This window comes from Protomyctophum bolini, assembly GCF_963924005.1.
Source record: "Protomyctophum bolini genome assembly, chromosome: 6".
Taxonomy (NCBI): domain Eukaryota; kingdom Metazoa; phylum Chordata; class Actinopteri; order Myctophiformes; family Myctophidae; genus Protomyctophum; species Protomyctophum bolini.
The window spans coordinates 35469531-35485389 of record NC_137867.1 but is presented as its reverse complement, the minus strand read 5'-3'; the positions used below and the strand labels follow the sequence as shown (position 1 = coordinate 35485389).

Genomic DNA, 15859 nt, shown 5'->3' with positions numbered 1-15859 from the left:
AAAGTAACATTGACAGATTACAAACACTGCATGTCATAAAAAATGTAAGTGAAGCAGTGCACTTATGCTTGCGTGCCTGGTGTGTTCTGTGGACATCCCAGACGTCCCACATGACATGAGATGTCCACCATGTTACAAATTTATATTTACTAATTAAGTGATTGTATTAAGTAAGTATTAGTAAGTATTTAAAATCCTTGGTGGTTCCAATTTTACAGTTTAGATAATTCATAATTTGCTTTCTTTCTACTTAAAGAGGACAATAAGTTTTAGAATGTAACCCTTTAATTTCCTTACTCTGTCAGCAGTAGCACTGGCCAGGATGGCGTCGTTCACAGTATCACTGTAATCCTCCATACACAGCTGCTCAGGAGCAGATTTGACAGCGATGGCAAGGGCCATGCTTCGACCATGTCGCACCATCCAGTCCACACCCGAAATGTCAGCTAGTAAAAAGGGGAGGGGATTAATGCATTACAATTTGCTCGTTTTCCACACTTTTATATAGAACAGTAAAATTATTCAAATATTTAAGTGTTAATTCCCATTATTATAATCTATTTCGTCAGCATTAACTGCTCGGATCGAGGCAGGGACAAAGGAGAATTTGTACCCGTTTTGTGTTGTCCTAGGGACATACAAGTGAAGGCCAGATGGCATCAGCCTATACTCCGAACTGAGTGGATGGACAGGGCTTTTGGAAGCAGTTTTCATAATTCTCCCAAGGGAATTCTATCTTTGATAACGAGGTTACCGTACCAACAGACAGGAGAATGAAATAACGGAATGCATATAGGCACTATGAAACAGTTTCCATCAGGCTTTTGTCCACATTAAACTTTTCTTAGGCAGTAAAGGCGTTGCTGGCCCTTCTAGCACAGCATGTCAGTGTTTGCGTCAAATTTCAATTTATTATCGATGATCGTGCCAAGATACTTGGGTACGATTTCTACTGGCTGGCCTTGGATGACACTGTTCAGGGTAGAACAGGGGGTACGTCTAAAGTTGATCTTTCGTTTTTGAGATAAGTTCAAGGAAGGCATCACTGCACCAGGACAGGAAATCATTCATTACCTGCCCATGGCCCTCCTCGTCATTGTTAAGCAGGCTTAATTTGGCTTTTAAGATTAACACCCCGATCGCCCAGGACGAAGTTCACGTTCTTTCAATTAGTAACGCCCAGCTCCCAGGACGAAGATTGATCAAAAAGACGGAGGTTATTGATATCCAAACCGATCGCATCGCTCCACAGCCTGGGAGCGCCTGTTGCGCAACAGTGGGACGTCATAAGAAATGCCCCCCCCCCCCCCCCCGTTTAGCCGACTCGCGTTCGCAGACGGCCCACTGCGGTCCCGTCGCTAGTCGCGGTAGATTTAATCATAGCTCCCGTTGTTGCCGATCGCCTCTAGAGTGTTTTGGCTACATCTAGCTGCTATAGCCACATCCGGGATATAAATCGCCGGGCGCTATGATTTAATGGATTAGATAACCCTGGGTTTTCGGGGTGTTAATATTGTTATACGTTTAACAGAACGTCTCCTTTGTTTCTTTCTATATTACCTATTATCTTACAATATACATTTTGCAACTGCAAATCTTTCACCCAATCTTTTGCACCTGCAACACCTGTAAGATGTGAATATGATGTAAGAATAAACCTGAGGTTGAAGACAAAGAGAGCGAGACTTTGGTGAGACACCTTACAAAGTGTGAACTGTGAATACTAACCAAGTATGTGCTGAAGTAACACACTCTTAAGCTCCTCTTCTGACAGGAAGGCACACAGCTCACCAACACAGCCAGCCGAGGACATACGAGTTGCATCCTACACACACACACACACACACACACACACACACACACACACACACACACACACACACACACACACACACACACACACACACACACACACACACACACACACACACACACACACACACACACACACACACACACACACACACACACACACACACACACGTGTGACTGAGTGAAGGGGAAGCCCAAAACCACATCCTATCTACCTAGACTGGGTTTCAATTGTCATCTAAAAATCTATACCACAATTCAACAGCCTGTAAAATATCATAGTGTGTCTCTCTGTATGAGACACCATTAATAGCTTTTAGCTCACTTATTTTTAATTTAGTTATTTTTGTTTAAATACATTGCTAAAAAGTAACTACTGTATATGTCTATTTTCAGTAATGAAAGTGGGGATAAGCTTAGTGGAACAAGCTAACAAAGCTCTTTGTGATGCTGCAAGGCATCTATACTCGTTATGTCATACCTCATCATGTCCCAGCATGCCGAGTAAAGTAGTGGTGATGTTCTTGCGGATGGTTGGGTCCACCTTTGACCCAGCTCCCTGGATGACGAATCTTAAGGCTTGGAGCATGGTCTCCCTAGAAGAGGGTTGCAGAGCAGAGCAAGACCGCAAGGTCTTTTTTCGGTGCTATCCTTTTGGATAAATGTGCTTTCCGACTGTACCATGTACTGTTTTTTTGCATTTGATATGGTCTAATAAAATAATTAATCAATCAATCAAAAAGCATGTCGTTTTCTATAGCTATAGAGATGTTAAGAGGAATACAAAACTATACAAAGAAGAAAAAATGATAATATAATTACAACAGGAGAACCACATTATAATAAATGCCACTTTGTCCTTCCTGACCTCCCATTAACCTCTCTGGAATTAAACAGTCTTCTGTATATACCAAAGTCTGTATACCTGACTCCTGAATCCTCTGCGTTACGGATAGCAGACAGCTGCTCTGTGAAAAGTGGGTCCACCTTGGTGTGGATGGACACCAGCTGACCTAGGGCCTCAGCTGCCCTGAGCCTCACGGCACGACTTGTGTCCTGCAGGGCCTTCAGGAAGGTGGTCTGGAGCTGGGGTAGGAAAGGCTTCAAGGCAATGCCCACCTAGAGGAAAGAGCAGAGTAAAAACATAGCTCCCACCTAAACCTATCAGATCTAATTTTGTCAGTACTTCATAGAACCTGGGGTCTCTTGTCCCCTCATTTCTCTTGTCCTAGAGGCATGACCTGACTAGAATGACCCGAAGTGAATACTTTTAAGCATTGAGTGATAAGACACAGACCTTAGCCAGCAGCAGGGTGAGTGTCTCCAACAGTGCAGTCTTCACTGTCGAAGCAAAGCGGTCTCCTAGGATACGAATGAGCGGTCCAGTGATGTGGACCACCGATGGCCGCAGGGCCTCAGGGGAGGTCAGTTTGATGATTGCACCCAGTGCTTTAGCAGCCTCCTCCTTCTGCTCGGGACTACCCGTCAATACACCTTCTCTCAGGACGGGCAGAATGCAGGTCACACCCTGTGCAGTGACGAGGATAAACAGGAGGAAATTGGCCAACTTAACCATTTAAGCCCTATATAATAATTTGACGGATAGCGAAAATAGCCAATGTACAAGCTCACAACACGTCGCGTTGGAAATGGAATAATTTAGCATTTTAAGGCATTGTGCACGTTCACTTTTCACTTTCAAGAAAATACATACAAAAACAAAATTCAAAGCAACCGATTGCGATGCTCTTTGTGCCCTACATCATGTGTTTAACATGACACATTATGCAATGGTTTGGCTTTCTTACCTTCTTGGGCAGACAGAAGCCAGGCAGGTGTTGGCCTTTAACATCTGCAGTGACTGATCTGATGTCTTTATGCAGGTCATCGATCAGAGCCAGTTGGCTGCTAGCATCCAGTTTCTACATGGTACAAAGATACAAGACAGAATATAACTGCAATCTGATACAGACATAAAAGCATACTCGCTATATTATACAAAACACTAAAGGATAGTGTGGATCTGACATCCTTCTACCATTTTCCATCTGTATGTACTATTTCAAGTGCTTCTGGGCACACAATTATAATGTAGACTTTGTTGCTTCCGATAAAGATATTAGTACACACAGTGTGTACACACACTACTCACACAATTGGTAGTGGAAGTAACGCCAATATTAGTATGAGCTCACCTTGGTGATAGAGTTGATGGTGTCCCAACTCTGTACCAGGACCTCCGTGTTGGGGTCATTGAGCAGGTGGATGAGGCCTGACAGCAGCGTGCGTAAGTGGATGCTGTAGTCCAGACGGGTGCGGGCGAAGTAGGCGTTGAGCATGGTGACGGCAGCCTGCCTGAGGCCGGGGTCGGAGCCTCGCGTGGCCTCTAACAGGTAATCTATGATGATGCGTTGGCCCACCTCGTCCTCCACGGAGAGGATCACAGTTTGGCAATTGCACAGCTCCTGAAGAACAGTGGAAAGAGACCGGTGAACTTGAGGCTTGAGCAATGACACACCGTCAGATCGCCAGGGGACAGTGTTAAGAGGAGGGGTGGTCATATTATACGGTAATGATTTACCATTCACAATTTATGTGCAAGGGATTGCATTTGTTTTGAGATGGAGTTCAAAGACAAATTTATTTGAGACTTAACTTGGAGTCGATACGTTGAGAATGAAATAGAAGAGCATTATTGGAGTAAATAAGCCTCCGGTGTGTTTTATAGGGGAGTTACTTCACAACACAGAGCTTGCAGTGAAATCAATGCCAGCATGGACGACTGGCTTTAACGTCAAAGGCAAACGTAACGTCTTGTATTTGGGAATATTATGGGCTTTACTCAGATGGCAAAGGTGAAACATTAAAACAATTGATTTAGTGACAACGGCTCCCTTTTAAAGATCTGTGTCTGTGCTTGTGCTGTGACAATATCAGAGCATCATGCTCCATTATGCACTGTAATCTTTAATATTACAATCCATATAATATCCATACGTTAACTACTAATATAGAGCAACAGTTTAACGGAGAACAGAGATGCAGATCTATGAAAAAGAGACACAGCAAACTGGTTTGTAAATATCTCCTCCCTCGTTAATTGTGCTCCAGAGCTCCGTGAGCACACTTCACCAGGAACATCTCTAAATCCACAGTAGGGTGCAGAGTCTACTGGAGATTTTTGTGACATCTTAGTTCTGATAGTAAATTAGTTAAACTCCCCTTAATATCCTCGAAGGAAAAACAATCTGATCTTCCCGTATGTCTGTGATATAGTGTACCATCAAATCGTCATTTGTAACTAGCTTATTGAACACATCTCTAGAATTACTTCTACAGTAGGTAGAATTGCATTCTAAATGTAACTAACAATGTCAACATGAGGGGTAAAAATGTACTATAAAAAAAGGGGGAAAAATTAAAAGGTCCTGCAATGTATTCAATTAATAAAGGGTCAATTCTTCATGGAAAAAGAAAAAATATCTTTGGAATTGGATCTAAGAAACGATATCCAACAGTAGTAAAATATTTGTCGCACACAGTAAAATATTTCTAACTGAGTGTGTACAAATGGACCCGAATAGACACATAAGGGTCATTTAGGTCAAGTTGTACACTCTCAAGAGTTCTTTTAACACTGAGGACTCTGTAGGACTATTGCAGAACTTAAAGGAGAATTCCATGCTAGAAGGCTTTCTTACTTTTATTTGTAGTTGATACGTCCCCAACAAAGAGGTCCAGGTGTTATTTTGTTCAAAAGTGCATTATTGGCTATTTCCCCTAATATAAGCCCTCAACTGGTGTCACAAAATAACACCTGGACCTCTTTGGTGGGGAGGTAACAACTACAAATAAAGGTAAGAAAGCCTTCTATTATGGAATTCTCCTTTAACATATAGCTGGATAATGCCAGTTACCTGTGCTCCTTCCTCAGTGTCTAGTTTGCCTTTGAGAGATGAGAGTAGAGCGGGCAGAATGACCCCAAGGTGGCGTGTCAAGGCGTCTCCAGCCACGGCAGACAGAAAGGCCAGCACGCGCGTGTTGACCGGAGGAGCAGTCAGCTGATGGCAGAGGAGAGAGAACGGTCACGTTACTTGTTAGTCACAAAGGGTCACTAACACAGTTTTGTTTTTTACAGCTAAAATGCACATAATACTATAGAGCAGTGATTCCCAACCTGTGTGTCGTTTGAAATGGCCAGGTGTGCCGTTTGATTTGAACAAAAGTAGCCTCGGAAACCCAGACGTTTTTAATTCCAGGAAGAAAAGTAACCCCGGCGGCCGACCCTCCCCCGATAGCAATATATACTGGGCTGCCTGCGGTTGTTGTTGCCCTTACCCACCAGGCTAACGACCCTCGGCCATATAAATGCTAATGTATGGCTTTGTTTACATGGGGACATCACCTACTATCCTGGCACGTACTGTATAAAATAATCACACCCGTGTGAACTGAGTGGTGCAACTCCCCTCCCCCCTCCCTCTCTCTCTCTCTCTCATTAGCAGGCAACAGTACAGCACTATCTCTCTCTCTCTGTTTCTGGAAAACAGCGCCCCTACTGGTACTAATAGTCATACTCGTGCTCATTAACACATAGGCGGACACGGACACTGCTGTTCCTCGGAGTGGTTGCACCACTCAAAAAACACTGCAATACCTCTGCGCGTTCCAGCCTGCTTTTTGCTGGGTTTTTTAAGCTGACCTACAAGCCCACACTGTGTTGCAAAAGCGATGATGGGCTTACAAATCGCCAGGGCGGAGCTACATACAGCTCAACTCCACTCAGTCCACTGCATGTCGAAGTAACGGCAGGCGAGTGAGACGACACAAGAGAGAAGCAGAGTAGCCAGGTGCCAGGTCCTTCATGTTTCATAATAACGTTCGCTGTTGTCATACCGTAAATGTATAATTATACGTTTCTCAAACGTAACTTTCAAGTGAACTTTATGGGAACTTTAGGGAGAAGTATTTCTTGCCCGAATGTGTGATTCAGCGTGTCCAGATTGCGATCGACACGGGCACACACACACAACACAGACAAAGTCAGAAAGTGACTTTCTGTGTGTGCAATGTGCACTGTATGTACTCAAACTTTGTTGATCATGCGTGACGTGATGAAAGCAATTAGCAATTGTATTCGCATTGGTAGGTCAGGAAATAAATTATATAAATATTAAAAATATTTTTTGTTAAATATATAAAACTTGCCATCTTGCGTATATGAGAACAAATACGGTATGTTGTTCTGGTTTCAAATACATTGTAGCAGCTGTGTGGTGGTGTGTGTGTATGTATACACACACATACATACACACACATAATACCCCCCGTATATCTAGGTGTGCCCTGGGATTTTTTGGCTATGAAAAGTGTGCCCTGGCAGAAAAAAGGTTGGGAAACACTGCTATAGAGCACCGAAGTCTGACGTCTGACGTCACTTTCAGTAGAGGGCGCCAGTACACACAGGTTAATGTATTTTTTTATTTGCATTGAAAACACCATATGGCGATTTTAGGCCGCTTCATATAAGAACTGTGTTTGAAAGATAAACCGATCATCCCGGCCTTTCTGTCAGGGGGGTGGCTGTGCGTCGTTAATGATGTCCATTCATATTTGATACAGCCAGTTTCTGGAAAAAAAATAATTACTTTGGCCGCAAAAGCCTTGAAACTACTAGCAATGTCGCTGCTAATATACGTCACGGCCAGCTGTCAACAAATTGCGTTCCTGAGATTCCTCGTTGACGTAAGTGACTCGACTCGTACTAACCACGAAACATTAAATATCAATAAAAAAAGAAATACTACCCGGAAATGTAGTCTCTGGGTTGTTTAACGCTTATTGTGTCACTCTTTGGGTATATTTGTATATTTCCACCTTCAGTCGATGCTTCATATCCATGAGTGAAAAGGCCGGGATGATATTTATTTTTCAACTCCGTTCTTATATGAAGAGATCTAAAATCCCCCTATGTTGATCAAATAAAAAGTACAAGAACCTGTGGACTGGCGCCCTCTACTGACAGTGATGTCAGGACGTCGGTGCTCTATTAAAAATGTTCCCCCTCCTGTTTCCATGTCCATATGCAGACCCTGTAGACTGCATATGGCTGTAGTCCTGTTAACCTACAAGAACACTCAGCCACTTTGATTAGCTGTTGCGTGGTCAAGTTGTCTAAGTACACCTCTCCTGCCCAGCTAACAGAGTATAAATCTTAAAACAGACACGTGCAAATTGTGTTGACATAAAGATGTGACTTCCGTGAAATCCTCCACAATTATGTTAAAACAAAATCCAAAAGGTCCTTATTTCTTACAAATGTACCGAATAAATCGTCATTACATGAATTAATATAGGATCCTGATAAGACTACCTGCTTAATTTATTGTAATTTGAGTGGTGGTAAGTGTTCAATTTGGAAGCTCGGTAGACAGAATAGTAAGTTTTTGTTTTTTTAAACCAATTAAGCCTTTATACTTAATTATACTGTACAGTGTACAAGGTAGTATGGCTTACCTTTGGAACCAAGTAAGGCAGCACAGACCGACTCTTCACTGCCATCACTTGTTTCAGTCCATCCAAGGCAAACTCAGCCGTCTTCTCGTCATCCTTTCAATAAAAATGTCATTTATTAAATCATTGTGTATAATACTGTACATAATTTCACACATTTCATGTGTTATGTTGTACTGTAGTAAGCACCAAATAAGTTAATCAGAAATTCATGGGTCTCTGAATTCTACTGTTTGACTAACACACAATTCAATTCAGTGATAAGCAGCTCACAACAACCCAAAAGTTTGGGTTTGACATTTTCTTCTATTGTAATAAACTCAACTGCTAGAAGAAATAATTAAATACAACATAAGAGTTTGAAACAGAAGGCTTATCGTAATAAATAAAATATGGCAACAGGTTTTCGAACCCAGGTCCCTGCTTATCCAGGAGAGATATCGGCTTATGAGCTTCAGGTTTATTTGTTACTTGGTCAAAATACAGTTTTATTAATTAAAAATAAGTTCCGGTTAACAGCTTTAAGACTAATTGGTTGATCTTGATCATTCATGATCTTTATAAACTTTACTGGGAAAATTGGGTCAATTAGGTCTATCCTTTTCAATGGGCCCCATGTGGCTTCAAACTCATTCTAAAGTGCAGTTTGCCATCTGTTCCAACTCACCAGCTGCCGGAGCAGGGCGGGCAGGATGTCGTCCAGAGCCTGGTGGCCGATGGTAGCGTGGAGCTGCTCGAAGGTTTTGGCTGCAGCCTCCCGTACCTCCTCCAGGGGGTCGCACAGTGCCTTCCTCACGGTGGGGAGCAGGGACTCTGAGAACACCAGCACCTGGACATCAAAAACACAACAAGTTAGGCTAATACTCTTCCATAGCAAGCTCAAGATTTATATATTTCGCAAATGGCACTTGCGGTGAAAATTCCATTCTATTCTATTCCAAATTCTCAAAAGCAGTGTTAATTTTGACAGCAAATTCTGATTTAGTTTTAGTCCTATTTAGTCATCTGAAATTCTTTAGTCTTAAGTCTAGTCGACTAAATATCAAAAACCTTAGTCATTTAGTCTTAGTCAACAAAATTAACACTGTTCTTGAGCCATTAATCTTCAGCCCATTCTTAGCCATGATGCCATTTTATCTGAAGGTTTAAAGGAAAAAATAACCTGACCTTCATGATTATCTGAAGCAGAAATTACTTTCAGTCTAGAAGATTAGATATTTTGTTTACCGTGGAATATCTATATTCCAGAAGTGTATAACAAGCAAGCCTATCCTCCATTATACAAATCCTGCAATATTGGATATTAATATTGTCAATATCCACTTAATTATACCCTTAACCCCTATATACCATAGTTTGTTGACCAGAATCTCGAACAGCTTTTTCTTGGTTCACCCCCATTTTCCCTCTAAATGTCAACGCAGAAAATAGCTGATCTACAGACACGTTGTGAGTTTGTGAGAAATAAAAGACAAGAGACTGACCGCATCCCTGCTAGTAGACTTCATGATCTCACTGAGGCCAATGCAGACCCCCTGTCTCTCGTCACTCTTGTCGGAGCGGAGCCCCTCCTCCAGAATGGGAATGATCTCTGGGAGAATCTTTTCTCCCAGTTTCCGCACCAGGTCACCCAGTGTCCGTGCAGCAATCTGAAACGACGAAGAAGAAAAAATTGAATCAGGTGGATCTCAAGATCCACATGGGACCGGTGTGGCTCCAATGTGGACATTGTTGAGGTACGTCTTCTCTGACCTACTGGCAGTGTGCATTCAAAGTTTGGTGCCCATCAGTTTGTGAGATTAGCTGAGTGTCTACGCAGAGAGACACAGCGTCACGCTGTAATAATATCAATAATGCCGATTCATTTTATTACACTTTTATCCCCACTAGCGCCTGGGCTCTCTGGATGGCTGTGTTGGTCTACACCTTCACTACTTTCATCCACAACAACAGTATCTCGAAAACTACAGGCTTGATGGCCATAACATTTGCCACATTCTCCCGAGATGAACTCTACTGATCTCTGGGTGACCCATGGCCTTTTCTCTAGCACCACCCTTGGCACATTTTTGTAACCCAACATGCTTCAGCACAAACTGCAAGGTTTCCTGCTGAAACCCGCCCTCCCCTCCTTTTCCTGCAAATAAATAAAACCATGAAAAAACACTTCATCTAAAAGTCCAAGATGTCAGTGGCAATAGTACTGTACCGTTCTCTTGTCCGGGCAGGTGGAGGCCAGGAAACCCAGCAGCAGGGTGAAGAGGGTGGGGAGGATCTCTCGGAGGGTCCGTGGGGTGTTGGTCACCACGATCTTCCACACGTGGAGTGAAGCCTGCCTCACAACCAGCTGTGTGTCTGAGCGTCCCATGTACAGCCCTGACAGGACACGGTTACGCCGCTCGGGACCAAGAGCACCAATGATGGCCTGTGGGGGGTCATTAATGACAACATCTCTTTACAGAAATGATAATATGATTTATCTATTTATGTGTTGGCATTTTTCATGCTGTATTTCAGATAGGTTAGCATAGAGAGAGAGGAAACCAAGGGGCGGAAAGAGGACAGACATGTGAGATAAGCCGGAGGTTGGATTCGGTAGTTTTATCGACCTATTAATCCATCAATATGATGTTATAATCATTTGTATCACTATTTTAAACGGCAGGCCCAGCTCCTACATAAACAAACAAGTTAATTATTAAAAAAATTATATAATGTCGTCGTATAAACTTTATGAATTAAAACATTACAGCAGAATGCACACCTTGTTGGATTGAGCAGTGCCAAAGTTGTCATCCTCAGAGGCGGTCTCAGTTGTCATTTTTCCTGTCACTCCAGAGATATGGAACAACAGATCACCCAGCAGCTGTACAGAGCTGAACCTGTGTCCCAAAAGTGACATGGAGGCTCAGTTAATAAAATAAGTCAGTTATCAACCATCCCAAGGAAAGGGATATGGCCAGCATAATATTATGAATGTATTTATTTTTCACCCCAATATTAGTTATTGTTGACCATTGACCAATTCCCCTTCCCCTCTGCCAATCCCTACTGTTGTTCTGGGAAAGAGTAGTAGTAGACAGAAATGTTTTGTTCCCGTTGCACCGCGCTCTGAATCCTCTGGTGCGATATCTCAACACAATATCACTTAAAAAAGTGATGGGTTGCACGTAAAATGGCAATGTGAGTTAACCTTTTTATTGAGTGGCTATTGAGAGCGGGGTCTAATACATCTTGGTTTACATAGAAGTTATTTCAATGAAAAGAGTCATTGTCCCCCTTCCAGGAACGGTTTTAGGAAATTACATTGATTGATTTTTCAATCACAAATTCCTTGAGCATGTGCACCGTTTTGTTTATATGCAACATTAGTGAATTGAGATTTTTTTTCCATTCCAAAATACAAAAGAATAAGAACCATAATAAACCATAATATAAACCAATGTTAATTTGTAAGCAATTCCTACACTATTGCTCAGCGAACTGCCATATGAATAGCAACTATTGATCCTATAAATATTACAGTTACATAACGGTCATTAATTGTGTATGAGCTAGCATAGTTATGTCTGACCTGATTCTCCACAGATCATCAAACAGGCCCTGCTCCAGCTCGGGCAGCAGCAGGGCGATGGCTGTCTCAGCATACATGCTGATGATGCGTTGGCCGGCGCGCAGGGCCGTGTCCCTCACATACTCGTTCTCATCGGCCAGAGCCTGGTGCATAGGAACAGAGGACACACAAGTTAGTGCGATCCTGTATATGGCCTGATGGTTAGTGCAGGGCATGAGCACCATCAAGGATAGGGGTTCTTCGATTCACTCTCTGCATGACATGAGGTAAGAAATTTCTGCACAAGTTCATCAAACGACATGCATTCAAAGTAGGTCACCTTGTTATATAAATGTATAAACATCCAGGAGACAGCTGTAGTTGTTGTAGAATGTATGTAGTCAAATAATAACTATTTTCAACAACGTTTACAAAATGAAAGGAATTATTCTACGGTTGCATTCATTTTAAGTCACTCTTGATCTTGAATAGAATATGATCTGAATGTGCTAAATTAACTGTCCTGTGTCCTTACCTTGAGAATGCATGGGATGATGGGTCCAACGTAGGGGGTGAACCTGTCTCCAAAGGTTAGGGGCAGGTAGATGAACATCATGATATAACCATCTCTGACATGAGACGCGATGTCCACCTTGCTGGCTGTCTGCACCACATCTGGCATCAGCTTATCCAACTTCTCCACTCCCAGGCCAGCCATCACCTCAGCCAGACCTGTGGAGACGGAGGAAGGTAGTGCTCAATCTTACTTTATATGTGTGAAACTGCGCTCACAAATGTACGCACTGTATCCTCATATAGCAGTGGTTCTCAACCAGTGGTCCAGGGACCACCAGTGGTCCTTGAGGGGGTTCCAGGTGGTCCCCAGCTAGATGGAGTTGGTAACCAAATGGACTCTGGCCTTATACTGTAGAAATGTAACTCTCGAGTGTAAAATGGTTTAATTTTACGCTCTCAGGAGTTAAATTAATGTTAAACATCTGCATTACTACATTTACAAGAAGTCTACACAATTAGCAATTAGAGAATGTAGAAGAATTGTTATCTTGATCAACGTTGTCGTTTGCCTGTTATCTCTCCTAATGGTACCAACATCTAACCTGACTTTGCCAGCTGGGGGCGGTATTGGGTAACCATGTTCCCCAACACCACATCCATCTGGAATCTCGCAGGGAGTTGAGCTAACGCCGAACCGCTCCGTACCGAACCAATCAGCGTGAGCTAAGGGCGGGATATGTGCGAAGCCGGATGTGAAGCTATACAGACACGTCAATATGATTGTGTTTGCACGCCCACACGGTGATAGACAGACGGTCCCATCCAATCATCTACCATGTATCTTGATAAAAAGGAACAGCCCCGTCATCGAATTTGCTTCCGCGATCCCAGATCCCAATAAGCTGTGAAACAAACATGTGTAGCAAGCTTCTTGGATCTGGCAGCGTCAGGTTAACCAACATCCATACAGCATGGAATTGTGGACAAAATCAAACAATAACAAAATATTGTAGGTTTTGGGATTGAGAGAAAAAATCTCATAATGGTGCCAGTGGTCTGTGGCTCAATTGCTGAATAAATAATGGACCTCGATATGAAAAAAGGTTGAAAACCACTGTCATAAAGAACAGGGCTGAAGTTGACACATTCCATAATCCTCCTCTAGCCTGGGCAGTATTACATTTCTGGTTTATGATCCGGTCGGGAGCGGATGGTAACTTTTGTCATGTTGTAGTCAATGATTTGTAGTCATCTGGCAGGAAACCACAAGGCGGAATCAGTACTATGAATGGGTACTTTTTAATTCCGCCTTGTGGTTTCCTGCCTGATGACTACAAAACAAGACTACAACGTAGATGTAAATCACCATCCGCTCCAGACCAGTTCCTCCGAGGTGGAAAGCCTGGTGACGCACGGTTAGTTAGGGTCGGGATAGGCGCTTGGGGTGCATGGTTTGCTATAAGTGAGTGTTCACCTTGGGCAGCTCCAGATCGGTCTACAGAGCTCTGCTCTGAGGCCAAGGTTTCCATGAGCCAAGGCAGCAGGTCATCAAAGGCTGTCTCTCCCATCCCCTTCACCATGGCCCCTAGCGCCTTAGCCGAGACAGTACGCACCTGGAGAGTAATAAACATAACTTAGCATTGGTTCCACATTTACAGGGCATTTTCAATTGCGTGTACTACCTTACGTACCTCTGGTACTGGGTCCAGCAAAGAGGTCTTCAGTCCAGGAATGACGCTGGGCAGGTATGGAGACAAATCCTGTAAGTAAATGTAACCACACACTTAAATATAACACAAAGGGATTCTGCTTACAATCTCATTTTTAAATATAACACAAAGGGATTCTGCTTACAATCTCATTTTTATAGATGGAGCCACACCATATCTTTCCCACGCAGCACGTGAAATAAACGTGAACATGTATTTTGAGTTGACTACTTTATATATTTATTTGATATAGACCGTAGGTCGCAGTTTACTATGAAAACCTGCATCTCCCACCAGTCAGTAACACACTCCATATATGGCCATTACAGAATTCATTCCATGTGTTAATCTGACCTCATCAAACCCTGTACACTCAAGACACTCCATATATGGCCAGTACAGAATTAATTCCATTGTTGATCTGACCTCATCAAACCCTGTACACTCAAGACACACTCCATATATGGCCAGTACAGAATTCATTCCATATGTTGATCTGACCTCATCAAACCCCTAGATCTCCATATATGGAGCTGGCCTGTTCTGACGTCACAATGATGACTCGACCAGCTCAACAGAATGATTAATCTCCAGAATGATAGATCTCCAAAACTCTTCACAGCACATGACACCAGGATGCATACCTCTTCAGGAGTCTACCTTCAAGACAGTAGTATTTTTCATGGTGCATTTCTTTGGTCAAAGTTGATCCCATGTCAAAGCGCCAGGGCTCTCCCAGCAGTCTGCCGCCACTCAGGCGGATACGTGCACAAGCCGATCTGCCCCAGCAGGGCGAGGTCGCTTCTTGCCCTCAGGGTGTCTTACTGGTATGAATGCGATTAAGTCATTGTTTCGCCATGGGGATGGAGTGCAAGATAACAGCTTAAGTTCTAAGGGCATTTTTTATCCAACTGATGAGGACATTCAGATGTGGATGTGCAGTGCTGTTGCTATGGCTAAAGACTATGGGGTTGTTTTTATGTTTGGGTCATTTTTTTGTCAGTGTGGGAGACTTTTCCGTTTATTCTTGACTGTAGTATTGGCCTCTTGCACCTGCCTCTACCTTTGGTAAGCCTTGAATCTTGCATGCAAACCTTTCACTTTTATTAGATTATTAATTTCTTAATACTTAATTAAGGGAACACAGACGGATCCATCTCTCCTTTTCCTTTATGAAATGGTTTATTCTGTGTTGGAACGTGAACAGCGTGCATGGTAACAGTTTGTGTTGTGCGTGACATCAGAGCAGAGCTCTGGTCAACCGATATAAGGTGAAAGATGCCTTTGCACTTCCCACTTCATACCATGAACACGAGAACGATAAAGTCAGAGAGAGCAGTGAGATAGAGGACAAATCTTCCACTCCCATAGTCATACATACTGTCCAGTGTCCACAGACCATGTCTAGAAGCAGCTTTGACAAACCTCTCCTGGAAGGAGTGACGTCCCGAAAGACTTCAACTCAGCTTGGAGAGCAACTAAGGAAACAGCTGACTTGCACAGGAAAGCAAACTGACATCTGTAAACAGTGCGATAAGAGCCTCACTTTAGGTGACTTGAATATACACCAGCATGTCCACACTGTAAAAAGACCTTTCCACTGTAAACTGTGTGACAAGAGTTTCAAAAGGTTAGATCACCTGAAGGAACACCAACGAATCCACACAGGAATAAAACCTTTCCACTGTAAACAATGTGACAAGCGTTTCTATAGACCGATTCCGTAGCAGTTTCATGGTCGCAGCCTACGTATTTC

At 42.9% G+C, this 15859-nt stretch overlaps 1 protein-coding gene across 1 annotated transcript in view; it reads right to left on the bottom strand.

Annotated features, from left to right (window-relative positions):
• Nucleotides 1-15859, bottom strand: part of gcn1 (GCN1 activator of EIF2AK4) — a 44327-nt gene that overhangs the window by 6123 nt on the left and 22345 nt on the right. Inside the window, exons 38-54 of the mRNA XM_080766240.1 lie at nucleotides 14086-14154; nucleotides 13869-14007; nucleotides 12414-12610; nucleotides 11900-12042; nucleotides 11090-11207; nucleotides 10535-10750; nucleotides 9810-9974; nucleotides 8993-9154; nucleotides 8329-8421; nucleotides 5730-5873; nucleotides 4008-4277; nucleotides 3621-3734; nucleotides 3110-3340; nucleotides 2738-2931; nucleotides 2294-2408; nucleotides 1729-1825; nucleotides 298-446 (exon numbers count right to left, since the gene is read on the bottom strand). Of these exons, the coding sequence (XP_080622366.1) occupies nucleotides 298-446; nucleotides 1729-1825; nucleotides 2294-2408; nucleotides 2738-2931; nucleotides 3110-3340; nucleotides 3621-3734; nucleotides 4008-4277; nucleotides 5730-5873; nucleotides 8329-8421; nucleotides 8993-9154; nucleotides 9810-9974; nucleotides 10535-10750; nucleotides 11090-11207; nucleotides 11900-12042; nucleotides 12414-12610; nucleotides 13869-14007; nucleotides 14086-14154 (2616 nt within the window). The remainder of the gene's footprint in view (nucleotides 1-297; nucleotides 447-1728; nucleotides 1826-2293; nucleotides 2409-2737; nucleotides 2932-3109; nucleotides 3341-3620; nucleotides 3735-4007; nucleotides 4278-5729; nucleotides 5874-8328; nucleotides 8422-8992; nucleotides 9155-9809; nucleotides 9975-10534; nucleotides 10751-11089; nucleotides 11208-11899; nucleotides 12043-12413; nucleotides 12611-13868; nucleotides 14008-14085; nucleotides 14155-15859) is intronic.